The following is a 12980-nucleotide window of genomic DNA, read 5'->3' as shown; positions in this document are numbered from 1 at the left end:
AATCCCTTAGAGGGTCAAATGCAAACTTCACAGCCTGCCTCCATCCTGCCTCCCACTATGTGCTGCATAGTGCTATGCAGTGCCTTGCAAGCACCTTGTTTAATCTCTTCCAAGCAAAGCTATGGCATTGCCCTAGCATGTACCCTTCCCTCTTCCTTAAACACTTTCCAGACCCAACTCATTGCAACAACTTCATCTTCAGATCCTGCTTGCTTACTTCTTCAGCCTTCCAGGCCCTCCCGGAGATTTCCTCCGTTTTACCTTCTTGCAGCACAACGTTGATCACAATTGTAAATCGCACGCAGTGTTTTAAGTTGTTTGTGTTTGCCTCTCTTGCCAGGCTGTAAACTCCACCTGTCGAGGAATCGGGACAGGGTAGGTCCCTAATGAACGAGGCGGAATGAGTACCAATTTAAGTACTGACTCCTGTGGGTAACTGACCTAAGGCTGGAACTGGCAGGCCATTCTAACGAGCAGCACCGGCTGCCCCGTCCTGTTCCTCAAAGCGGAAGGGAGAACAAAGGTGGGCGGTGGGTTTTAATTGCTGTGAGTTTAGGGCTCTGCAAGGAGCCAGGGCGCTGCGCGATCGGGCTTAGGGTCAGAAGTGGCACCCGTCACGTGTACCCAGCTGAGCCAGCGGTCGCCGCACCCGGGGGCAGGAATGCGGCCCCGCCCGGCCTTCGCGCCAGTGAAACCACGCAGGTCCTGAGGACTGACGTCAATGAAGAGGGCTCCTCCGAGGGCGGAGCGAGGGCGGCGGGGCGGACGGAAGGGCCCGCAGGGAACGCCCCCTCGTGGCTGTGCCGCCGTTGATTGGATGCAACGAATCACCGCGCACGACTTTGGAGGCCCGGGGCGGGGGGGGGGAGGAGGGGGGTCTGGATAGACACGCCCCTCCCCGGTTGCGCCCGCTGATTGGTCCTCGCGATCTCCGCGTTCGATTTTGGAAGGCTGGCTCCGGAGCTCGCAAGCCGGCTGGGGCAGAGGATTGGCAGTTCCGGGGCTCGCAAACGATTTCTCCTGGGGAACCGTGGCTGTGATCCAGGCGACCCGAGCCAGCTTGGGGCTACGAGAGACACGCCTTGGGCAACCAGGTACGTGGATCGGAGGGCTGGCTCCGTGGCGCCGGGAGCCACCTGGGTGCTGTTGGGTCGTATACCACTAGATACATTTAGGGATCCATTGTTTGACCGTGAGGCTACCTCTGAGCCCCGCGGAGGGGGTGGGGGAGCGCCCGGCCACCGTGGGGGGGTCGCCGTGGGACCTCGGCCAGTATACCTTTTCCCGAGCTCTGGTCCTGTGTGTGACTGCCGCCCGGCCCTTGCAAGCACCTTCGCGGTAGGAAACCCAGCCCCGCACCGCCCTTTCGAATAGCCGTGGAGAGGTGGGGATGGGCAAGTCTTAGCTTGCCCCATCCCGATCTGAGGTCTGTGCGCGCTGCCCTACAGAGTGGCGGCGCACAGCCGGTCCTAACTCCGTCGGTGTGCTGCTGAGGGCGCAGACGCTGGCTTGGGAGTCCTTGCCTTTGGTTCTCTGGCGACTTCCCAAACCTGCAGAAGCAGAGAGCAGACTCCAAGAGGTGTCAGAACCTTCTGGGCCCTTGTTTCCCCTGAACCTCTTCTGAGCCACCTGGCAGGAACAAAAATAACAAGGGTTGAGAGCGTGAGTGCTGGGTTCGGACCAATTGTTCCGTACATTCCAGCTTCTGTCACCTACCAGCTGTGAGATTTGGAGCAAGTTACTTAAACTTCGTGAGCTCATCTTTTTTTTTTTTTTTTTTTTTTTTTTGTCGGTCGTGGGGCTTGAACTCTGGGCCTGAGCGCTGTCCCTCAGCTCTTCAGCTCAAGGCGAGCGCTCTACCACTTGAGCTACAGCGCCACTTCCGGTGTTCTGGTGGTTTATTGGAGATAGGAATCTCACGGTCTCTCCTGCCCCCGCTGGCTTTGAACCATGATCCTCAGATCTCAGCCTCCTGAGTAGCTAGGATTACAGGCGTGAGCCACCAGCGCCCGGCTAAGCTCATCTTATCTGTAGAATGAGTTTCACAATAACTACCTCCTCAGGGGGGTGTTTGATGATGCCACCTCATGTAAGGACTAAGAAGACTCTCTGGAAATGCTCTGTTCTGTATGTGTCATCGCAGTGCGGCAGTGTACATCTGTAATCACAGCTACTCTAGAGAAATAGGAGGATCGATGTTCCAGGCCAGCCTGGGCAAACAGTGGAAGACTGGATCTGGAAAACAAAGCAAAAAGGGCTGGGGGCGTGTCTCAAGTAGAGCTCTTGCCTACTAAGCCTGAAGCCCTGAATTTAAAAACCATGTTGATAATAATAATAATAATAATACAGCTATGATTTTGTATGTGGGGGTTCTGGGGTTGAACTACTTGAGGACTTTGGCTGTTGTCCAGTGCCATGTATGTGCAGAGCTGAAGGCCAGTGTTGATATGGGCTTTGGGCCAGCGCTGCTAGTTATTTTTCTGAGAGACTGTTGGCCTCTGATTATAGAGTTTATTGCTATTACTGAGGCTATTCAATGTGGATAAGCAGAGTAGGAACTAGGAGTTTCCCAGCTCACCCAAGTGTTTTCCACCTCTTGCACCTCCCCAAAACCTCTGGAGATAACCACTGTCAGCCTGACTTCCCATGTTACTAAGAACTCTCAATTATGCATCCTATTTACATACTGCAGACGCATAGCTAGGTGAGTCACTTGTGTGTGTATGCTCACGCACGTGCGTGTGCACCAATGCCAGGGATTGCTTAAACTCAGGGCTTAGGAACTGCCTCTCAGCTTTTTCACTCAAGGCTGACACTATCAGTTGAGCCACCTCTACTTCCAGATTTTTTGCTGGTTAGTTGCAGATAAGAATATCATGGATTTTTTTTTTTAATCTAGGCTAGCCTTGAATTCATATTCTCAGATCTCAGCTTCCAGTGTAGTGAGGATTACAGGCATGAACCATAGGCACTCCAATTGGAGTGAGTCACTTTTTAAATACACCTATTTGTTAGAGCTCTACAGATCTTTATTTATTGCCTGAGTCAAACCATGTGGAACTTTGATCTTTCAATGTTTGATATTATACTTTGGGCATTCACTTTGAACCCAATTTATGTCAAATTGAAGTATTTTGCAATGAGTCTTTAACTCATTTGTGCACGTATATGCTTATCTTCTTTTGTGGCAACTCTGAAATTAAAGATAGATTTGTAATCTTTTAATAGCCTTGTGGTTTCAGTTTCCAATTTTAAAAAGTGCCATTATTCAAGTATATACTGACCTTCCTGGATTAAGCTCTTGTCCAGGAAATTAGGGAGAAACTATCTAGTCAATACATTAAATGAGACTAAAAGTTTCTTCTGATAGTAAGTGTTTTGGGGGCTGGGAAGGTGGCTCAGTGGTAGAGAGCTTGCCTTGCATGCTCGAGGCCCTGGGTTCAATTCCTCAGCACCACATAAGCAAAAAGAAAAAAGCCAGAAGTGGCGCTGTGGCTCAAGTGGTAGAGTGCTAGCCTTGAGCTGAAGAGCTGAGGGACAGCGCCCAGGCCCAGAGTTCAGGCCCCACGACCGGACCCAAAAAAAAAAAAAAAAAGTGTTCTGATCACCATTTCACCAAATTTCTCAGTTTTAACCCTACTTGGGATCTGTTTACATTCATTACCAGTCTTGCTCTGCCCTCTGAATCCCAGGGGGAGGCTCCCAGGAGTGACAGTCCCTAAAATCTAGAGGTGCCAATCCCTCCCCCAGGCTCCCAGAGTATATAGTTGAGGCTGGACACTCACACTTTCCTAGATTGTTTCTTTTTCTTTTTTTGGGGGGGGGGTGTCCGGTCGTGGGGCCTGAACTGTGGGCCTGGGCACTGTCTCTCAGCTCTTCAGCTCAAGGCTAGCGCTCTACCACTTGAGCCACAGCGCCACTTCCCGCTTTTTTCTTTTTGCTTATGTGGTGCTGAGGAATCGAACCCAGGGCCTCAAGCATGCAAGGCAAGCGCTCTATCACTGAGCCACCTTCCCAGCCCCCCTAGATTGTTTCTTGTTGCTACTTTGGAACTTGGCTGACTAGAGGCTGCCCAGTCTAGGCCTTGCTGCCCTGAAAAGGTTGCTGGGACTCTCTGGGAAGTCAGACCCCAAGCCATTTCCTCTCTGAAGACAGATACTGCTGTCCTGCTGATCTTTGTTGCCTTTCTTTCCCTGGGGATAGAGGGAGATTGCCTGGCTCTGAGAGAAAGGACATCATTTCATCTTCTAGGCCAACAGAGGGGTCTATCTTCTGCTTGATCACTTTACAGCAGAGTGACTCTGACTGGATAATGATCCCACAGACCCTCTGTAGGAAGCTTCTGGTTTCTGACTTGGTAGGCACCTAATTAGCCACACTGGTCCATACACACAGTTCCTAGGGCCAGGGGACAAGAAGCTTTATGCTCGTTTTCCTGTCATATGAATGTTGATTCTCCATACCAGGTGAGTTCTCACAGCAGGAAGGGAGAAACTGGCCTGTAGAGGTGATGTGAATTACCTGGGGCCTGCCAGCCAGTGAGTGGCAGGACCAGGGCTGGAATCCTGAGTCTTCTGACTCATGAGTCACTGCTCGGGCTAGTTCTAGAATTCTTTTGTGGAAGCTGGAGTTTTTCCTCTAAAGAGTGCCACTTGTTCAAGGCCAAGAAAACAACCTTGATGCGAGTATGCAGATGAAAATAAATTCCATGACTCCACCCTGCGGGATAATTTACTGTCCTTTGTCAGGGTTTTCCCTTTGTGAGTTAGAGAAATGGGAATATGTGTATTCTTGAGTTGAATGGCTGCAATGGCAGCCCGGTGGATGGGGAATAATTTAATTCTCACTATTCGAGAGGCTGAGGACTGAGGGTCACTGTTTGAAGACAGCCCAGGCAGGAAAAGTCTGAGACATTTATCTCCAATTAATCAGCAAAAGGCCAGACATTGAGCTTCGGCTCCAGTTGTAGAGTGCTAGTCTTGAGCTGGGAGGGGGGAGTGCGTGAGATCAAACATTAAGGGACAGCACCCAAGTCCTGAGTTCAGGCCCATGTATTGACATGCCAAACAAACAAAGGAAAACACAGAACAAATATCCCAGTCTGTTTCTATTTCTTCCTATCAGCCTGAAAGAGCTCCCTAGTTAATATTGCCTTCTGGTTACAGAATATTTATACCAGGAGCCTGAGGGAGTGGAGGTTAATTATCATACATACTAGGTTTTAACTGGATTCCCACAGTAATTCCTACAGGCAGTTTTTTACAGTCCTATTTTCCAGGTGAAATATACAATGCTTATGAAGTTAAATATATCATAGATGTCTTTTGTGTGTTTATTTTAGGCATTGAATCTTTTGAAATGAGAGTGGGTTTCTAAGATAGAAACTGGGACAGAGTTGAGTGTGGAAATTACTGGAATAAGGAGGGTGGTTATGAGGTGAGGTGGAGGGAAGGCCGGGGCAGAGTAGGGGATAATCATTCTAGGAGGAGGCTGAATGGGGTGGAGAGATGACTCAAACTCTCCAGGGAACAAAAGAACAAATGGCAGGTTAGGTTAGTTTAGGATAAGGGTTGCTTTCTGCAAGTGGATTGAGCAAAGGATTCTGGAAATGCTTTTATTTATGTAGCTCCCTGCTGTTTTTTTCCTTTCCATGAGTACATACATTTGTTTGAATATATTTGAACTTTTCTTTGATGCTGGACAGCCACCTCCAGCAGCAGCAGGCTCCTCTGTAAAGGAGCCCAGCTTAGGCCTGGGAAAGAGCAGGACCTGCCCCTCCCCATCAGGAATGGAGTGAGAGAGAGAAGGAGAAAACACAGGCTGACTCTGGCCACACTACCTGAGGGAAGTGTAGGGTCCACATCAAACCCCTGATGCAAATACAACAGCCAGAGAGGCCAAAAAAGGACATTTACATTTGCTTTGATTGTTGGGAGTGTGAGAAAAAGCAGTCTTAGGAAAGTTCTGTCAAGGGCTGGGAAGGTGGCTCAGTGGTACAGTGCTTGCCTTGCGTGCATGAAGCCCTAGGCTCAATTCCTCAGTACCACATACACAGAAAAAGCCGGAAGTGGAGTGTGGTTCAAGTGGTAGAGCGCTAGCCTTGAGCTGAAGAGCTGAGGGACAGCACCCAGGCCGAGTTCAAGCCCCCATGACCAAAAAATAAAATAAAATAAAAAATAAATTAATTACCAGGTGTGCTGCTTGTGACCAGGTAATCATGTTAGGGAGATAAATCTTTTTTTTTTTGGGGGGGGGTCCGGTCATGGGGCCTGAACTCTGGGCCTGGGCGCTGACCCTTAGCTCTTCAGCTCAAGGCTAGCGCTCTACCACTTGAGCCACAACGCCACTTCTAGCTTTTTTCTTTTTGCTTATGTGGTGCTGAGGAATTGAACCCAGGGCCTCATTCATGCAAGGTAAACACTCTACCACTGAGCCACCTTCCCAGCCCAAGGGAAATAAATCTTCATTAAAAGAGCTAAAAGAATAAAACTGTAACTACCAAGTGTGCTGCTTGTCAGAGAAATCTTTATCGATGGAGTTAAGAGGAATAAAGACCCCCTTTTGAGTAGGAGCTTCCCACTGATCTCATCGGCCTCTTCCAACTATATCTGCCAGCCACCCTGTTCCCAGTCCCACTCCCATCCCGCTGTGATGGAAAAACAAACAAACAAATGGTAAATCTTTGAGAAAAATGTAAGAATAGCCCCCTTTCTAGTCTTGGTTGTCAATTGTACCTAGACTGTGAGCCTAACTCCTTGACAAGAAGGATGGACAGTCTAGACTGGGATAAAAACCTAGCACAGTGCTCTGTCTCATGTGCCTGCCCACCTCTGGGTAGAGAAACCGTATTTCATGTACTCTTTTGTGCAAAAGTAAACTACCTTGCCAGGCGCTGGTGGCTCATGCCTGTAATCCTAGCTATAGGAGACTGAGATCTGAGGATCATGGTTCAAAGCCAGCCTGGGCAGAAAAGTCCCCATGAGACTCTTATCTCCAATTAACCACTCAAAAACTGGAAGTGAGCTGGGCATTGGTGGCTCACACCTGTAATCCTAGCTACTCAGGAGGCTGAGATCTGAGGATCACGGTTTAAAGCCAGCCCGGGCAGGAAAGTCTGTGAGACTCTTATCTCCAATAAACCACTAGAAAACCAGAAGTGGTGCTGTGGATCAAGCGGTAGAATGATCTCCTTGAGCTGAGCTGAAGAGTGCAGGGACAGAGCCCAAGCCCAGAGTTCAAGCCCCACGACCGACCAAAAAAAATCCTACAAAAACTAGAAGTGGCACTGTGGATCAAGTGCTAGTCTTGAGCAAAGAGGCTCAGGGACAGTGCCCAAGCCCTGAGTTCAAGACCTGCAATTGACCAAAAAAAAAAAAAAAAGTAAATTGCCTTGACAAAATCTCTCGTTTTATATCTTTTGTGTGTCTATTCATTTCTGACACTGGAGAGTTGTGTATTTCTTTTCTTTCTTTCTTTTTTTTTTTTCTTTGGGTCCGGTCGTGGGGCCTGAACTCTGGGCCTGGGCGCTGTCCCTCAGCTCTTCAGCTCAAGGCTAGCTAGTGCTCTACCACTTGAGCCATAGCGCCACTTCCAGCTGTTTTTCTTTTTTGCTTATGTGGTGCTGGGAATCGAACCCAGGGCCTCAGGCATGCAAGGCAAGCGCTCTACCACTGAGCCACCTTCCCAGCCCCAGAGTTGTATATTTCTAACAGTTGACTGATACCACACCAAGCTCATTTAATCTCTATCATTTTTCTGAAAAGTGAGTATTACCGCCCCCACCCCCCATTTTTACTAAGGAAACAGGCTTAGAGAGGTTGAATAAATTGAGAAGTGTATTCAGGTTGAGCATTCCTAATCTGAAAATACGAAGTTCGAAATGCTCCAAAATCCAAAAGTTTGAATACAGACGTAACCCCACAAGTGGAAAACTCCACACCATGAAACCTTATTTCACATACAAAATGACTTAAAATGTTGTATAAATTATCTGCAGGCTGTGTGTATATGACATATAGAAAACGTAAACTATTTGTTTTTCAACTTGGATCTTGTTCTCCAAATATTTCATTGTATGTGTACAACTAATTAAAAAAATCTAAAAAATCCAACATCCCAAGCATCTGGGGGGGAGAAAGTCAATCTATGACAGAACACTGTGCACAGTTTTAATCACTTTGGTCTTTGCCTTAGCCCTATGAAGTCTGTCCTATTGCCAGCAGTTAGGGCATGAAGAGCCCTGAGCCAGGAAATGGCAAGGGAGACTTCCAGTCATAGTAGCCCAGTTCCAAACCCCTCTCTCACCTCTATGCCACAGACCCTGGGCCTCTGCATCATTGTCTGATTCAGTTCCAGTGGCATACTGCAGATCATGTAACCTCTCTTCCGCAGGTTCTCCTTCTAATGGGATAAAAGGACCTACGTCATAAGATTGCTGTGCATAACACAGAGCTTCTATAGAGAAAGCTCTTACAGCAGCATGTGCTTAGTACTCAATAGATTTGGGGTCTTATGGACTGGAGAAGTTTTTAGGTCCTCCAGGTCCCACACTTATATAGGCTTTGTGATATAACAAGTCATTTAACCTGAGTGGCACCTCGTCTGTAAAATGGGGGCAAGCAGCAATTGATTGCAGTTGCTATGAATTTAAAAAAAGTCCAGGTATCTGATACAAGCACTTTGTATCTGATATAAGCACTTAAAAAGTTTTGCTGTAGCCAGGCGCTGGTGGCTCATGCCTGTAATCATTGCTACTCAGGAGGCTGAGATCTGAGGATCGAGGTTCAAAGCCAGCCCAGGCAGGAAAGTCCATGAGACTCTTATCTCCAATAATCCACTCAGAAAACTAGAAGTGGTGCTGTGGCTCAAGTGGTAGAGTGCTTGCCTTGAGCTGAAGAGCTGAGGGATAGCGCTCAGGCCCAGAGTTCAAGCCCCATGACTGCGTGTCTCCCCCACCCCCCAAAAAAAAAGTTTTGCTGTAACAATGAGATGTACAAGACACTATGTTGAAAATGAACTTTACAACTTTGGTGAGGGGGGAGGGAGAAGTAGGGGAGGTGGGAAAAGAAGGAATGGTAGTGGAAAAACAGAGGGGTAACAATGCTCAATAGGAAATGTACTCATTATCTTACTCATGTAACTGTAAGCCCTCTGTATAGTATCTTTACAATAAAAAATATATATTAAAAAATTTTTAAAGAAAGTTTTGCTGCTGGGCACTGGTGGCTCATACCTGTAAATCCTAGCTACTCAGGAGACTGAGATCTGAGGATCACAGTTCAAAGCCAGCCTAGGCAGGAAAGTCCTTGAGGCATGTATCTCCAATAAACCACCAGAAAATCAGAAGTGGCACTGCAGCTCAAGTGGTAGAGTACTCGCCTTGATCTGTAAGTGCTCAGGGACAATGCCCCGGCCAAGTTCAAGCCCCACGACCGACCCCCCCCCCAAAAAAAAAAAACAAAAAACTTTTGCTGTCCATTTTTATATTATCTCCACAAAGTGTCCTGAGAATCTAGCATGGTTCCAAGGCAAGACCCTTCCTATAGTTTAAATCCTGGGGAAGGGAGAACTTTGCGTCAGGACCACAGCTTTTGGAAAGGCCTGCTGCAAACTGATGTCTGCATGGTTTATGTCCACAGAGCACCCATAATGGGCACCCCAGCCTCTGTGGTAAGTGAACCACCCACTTGGCAGGCCCCCACTGAGGCCCGGGGCCGCAAGCAGGCATCTGCCAACATCTTCCAGGATGCTGAGCTACTGCAAATCCAGAGCCTGTTTCAGCGCAGCGGGGACCAGCTGGCTGAGGAGCGGGCCCAGATCATCTGGGAGTGTGCTGGGGACCACCGTGTGGCAGAGGCCCTGAGGAGGCTACGCAGGAAGAGGACCCCAAAGCAGAATGTCCTGGGCCACTCACTCCACCACTGCAGCCGGCTCAGGTGAGTGCCTGGGACTGAGGGGCTAAGGAAAGGGTAGCAGTGATGTCTGGGCTGTGTGACCCGGAACTGGTGTCACTGGAAAGTGCTTACTATTGGGGTTGCTGGAAGCACCACACAGTGCCACTTGGTTCCACCTGGAAGACTGCTTTTTGGGTGCTGGAATCATATGACTATGAAATTCAAATAGGAAGAAGTCATGTTACTCTGTCACTCCTATGGGATGAGGTGCCTGGTTCTAGCAGTACCACCATACTTTATGACATTTGTCCTCTAGGAGGGAGAACTGTTCGGAAGAAAAAGAATTGTTCCCCTGTAGAATAGGTAATACTCAATAGGGCTGGGATTGTGCCTTAGTGCTAAAGTGCTTGCCTAGCATGCATGAGGCCCTGGGTTCAATTCCTCAGTACCACATAAGCAAAGAAGGCTGGAAGTGGTACTGTGGCTCGAGTGGTAGAGTGTTAGCCTTGAGCAAAAGAAGCCCGGGGACAGTGCCAAGGCCCTGATTCAAGCCTCAGGACTGGCAAAAAAGAAAAAGAAAAAAGAATAATACTCAAAAGCTGGTTAAAACCTTATGTCTGGGAACACAAGAGACTGCAGCAGAATGTAGTGCCGAAGCACCATGTTATAAGTTGTAGAAACCATACCTTGAAGTGGCATCTTCTGTCATCCATCGTTGCCCAGGAGCAGCAAACTCCAGGGAGGTTTGAACCACCTGGCCTATGACTATCACAACAGGCACCCTCCCCTCTGTAATCTCCATTCCCCCTCGAAAGTAAGACCTAAATAGCTCATCAGGTCTGAGATGCCAAGTCAGCTTCACTGCTTGAATGAACTCCAGGTCATCGGCAATCACTGCTTAAAACCTTAGTGTCAACTGGGAGATGGTGGCTCATACCTGTCATCATCCTAGCTACTCAAGAAACAGGTCTGAGGATCACGGTTCAAAGCCAGAACAGGCAGGAAAGTCCCTAAGACTTGTATCTCCAATTAACCACCAGAAAACTGGAAGTGGAGCTGTGGCTCAAAGTGGTGGGGTGCTAGCCTTGAGCAAAAGGGCTCAGGGACAGTGCCCAGGCCCTGAGTTCAAGCCCACAACTGACCAACTAACAAACCCTAGTGTCACTGTCTAATGAGTGCAAGATAAAGGTAAAAGTAAACTAAGTCTCCCAATCTTTGCTCTAGACTAGCACTTTTGGATTTGAACTCAGGATCTTGAGCTTACTAAGCAGATGTTTGCCCCTAGCTTAAAGCATGAAGCATGTCCCCAGCCCTTTTGCTACCACTATTTTTTTAATACGTTCTCACTTTTGCCAGCCTCACCACCATCTTTGTATTTGCATTTTCCATGAAGCTGGAATGACAGGTACATACAACCATGCCTAGTTGTTGGTTGAGATGGGGCCTCTTGAACTTTCTTATTCTGATCCTCCTAACTTCTACCTTCCAAGTAGCTAAGATTACAGTCATGAGCCAGACCAATACTCTTTGTAACAGAAATCTGAAAGCTTTGCCTAGTCATACATTTCTTAGGGGGCAGAGATGAGACCAGAAACCTGGCTCATTTTGCCATGAACAGTGTTTCATACTCCATCATGAGGACACTCAAAATACAAGCCTCTATCCTATTCTTCCTGTTGATGTTGGCTTATCGTATACTTATTTCCAGCAGAGTTCCAGAGCCTAGCACTCCACTGACCAACCCACACAGCATGTCTACTGAGACAACGTCCAGTGAGCAGTTTGGCAAGTCCCAGAGAACAAGCACCAGGATCCGCCGGAATTGGAGGAAGCCAGACCCCACAGGCTACCTTCACCAGATCAGACACTGATCACTGGGAGGTGCCAGGAATGGCAGCATCCTCCACTGGAGTCACAGGAACTTTCGCCAAAAGGCCTCAGGAGGTGAAGGGAGACCTGAGGCAAGAAGTCCTTTCTGGGTAAATGAAGAAGGTGGGCACTGCCACCACCTGCTCAGCTCAGAATAAGTCCACTGGATTCTGTATTTTATGGGATCCATTGTCGCCTGAGTAAGGAGACATCAGAACCGCTCCTGCCTCGAGCCTGCCCTGACCTAGCACTGTAACTGGGCTGCATGATATTCCCCTAGGAGTCCAGGAATGGGTACTCCTGTGCAGCCTCTCACCACTTGTCACTAATGTGCCAGCTACCCATTGTCACCATAGTCCAATAGGCTGCCATCAGGCAGCACAAGGAAACCACAGCTTAATGAGCAAATAAAACATTTGCATCAAGAACTGCGTGAGTATGTAGTAAAATGGAGGGCTCTCTCGTGGGAATTCCCCAAGAAGGCTAATTGGGGCAGGCTTCTTCTCTTTCTACCATATCCTAGAGCCCCTGTGCTTCAGCTTCCTTTTCTAGAGGGTCCAGAAGACATGTGGGAGGGTCTCTAGATAGTCTTGATGCACAGGAAAAAAGGGCAGAGGGAAGGCTGTGACAGTTGGCCCCACACAACAGGCATTGGCCTGTTGCAAAAAGCAGCAAATACCAGCTCTTCAGATGGCTTCATCCTTATGGGCCAATCATTCTATGGCAGGGAAAGAGATCAATCATTCTTTATGTGCCTGTACTATCCTAAGTATCCCACAGCCTGGAAACCTTGGGATGAGGTTTTCTCCTACTGTTCTGGCTCCACCTCAAAAGAAACAGACTGTGTGCTCATTAGCATTCTTCCCCCTCCTACCTGCTTGATTATTCATCCATTACTTAAAGGAGCCAGCATTCAACAAGGCAATGATACACACATAGGACAAGGTTGCCCTCTAGTGACCAAGAAAATCCACCCTCGTACCCCTTGGGACAAGATGACCCTTTGATAGTTCTGGGGTATGAAGCAGTCAGTGCAATTATTATATAGTCCCTATTAAGAGGGGGGGTAAGTCTGAAGGTGGCTCAGTGGTAAAGTGCTTGCCTTGCATGCATGAGGTTCTAGGTTCGATTCCTCAGTACCACATAAGCAAAAAAAGCTGGAAGTGGGAGTTCAGGCCCCACAATCGGCAAAAAAAAAAAAAAAAAAAAAATCAAAGA

At 48.1% G+C, this 12980-nt stretch overlaps 1 protein-coding gene across 1 annotated transcript; it reads left to right on the top strand.

Annotated features, from left to right (window-relative positions):
* Positions 1-958: 958 nt before the first annotated feature.
* Positions 959-12190, top strand: LOC138825807 (arginine vasopressin-induced protein 1-like). Its single transcript, XM_070020477.1, has 3 exons — positions 959-1094; positions 9639-9935; positions 11605-12190. Exons 2-3 carry the CDS (start codon positions 9649-9651, stop codon positions 11762-11764), a joined length of 447 nt encoding a protein of 148 aa, XP_069876578.1. The 5' UTR covers positions 959-1094; positions 9639-9648; the 3' UTR covers positions 11765-12190.
* Positions 12191-12980: the final 790 nt, after the last annotated feature.

Source organism: Dipodomys merriami, unplaced genomic scaffold (genome assembly GCF_024711535.1).
Source record: "Dipodomys merriami isolate MVZ:Mamm:240054 unplaced genomic scaffold, mDipMer1.0.p SCAF_14, whole genome shotgun sequence".
Classification (NCBI taxonomy): domain Eukaryota; kingdom Metazoa; phylum Chordata; class Mammalia; order Rodentia; family Heteromyidae; genus Dipodomys; species Dipodomys merriami.
Note: the sequence above shows the minus strand (reverse complement) of the source record. Positions and strands in the feature narration are given on the sequence as shown.

Bases quoted from the DNA above. Each gene is read 5' to 3' on its own strand.
- LOC138825807 (XM_070020477.1), top strand. From the start codon at position 9,649: ATGGGCACCCCAGCCTCTGTGGTAAGTGAACCACCCACTTGGCAGGCC. The intron at 9,936-11,604 runs GTGAGTGCCTGG...TATTTCCAGCAG, and splicing joins CACCACTGCAGCCGGCTCAG to AGTTCCAGAGCCTAGCACTC.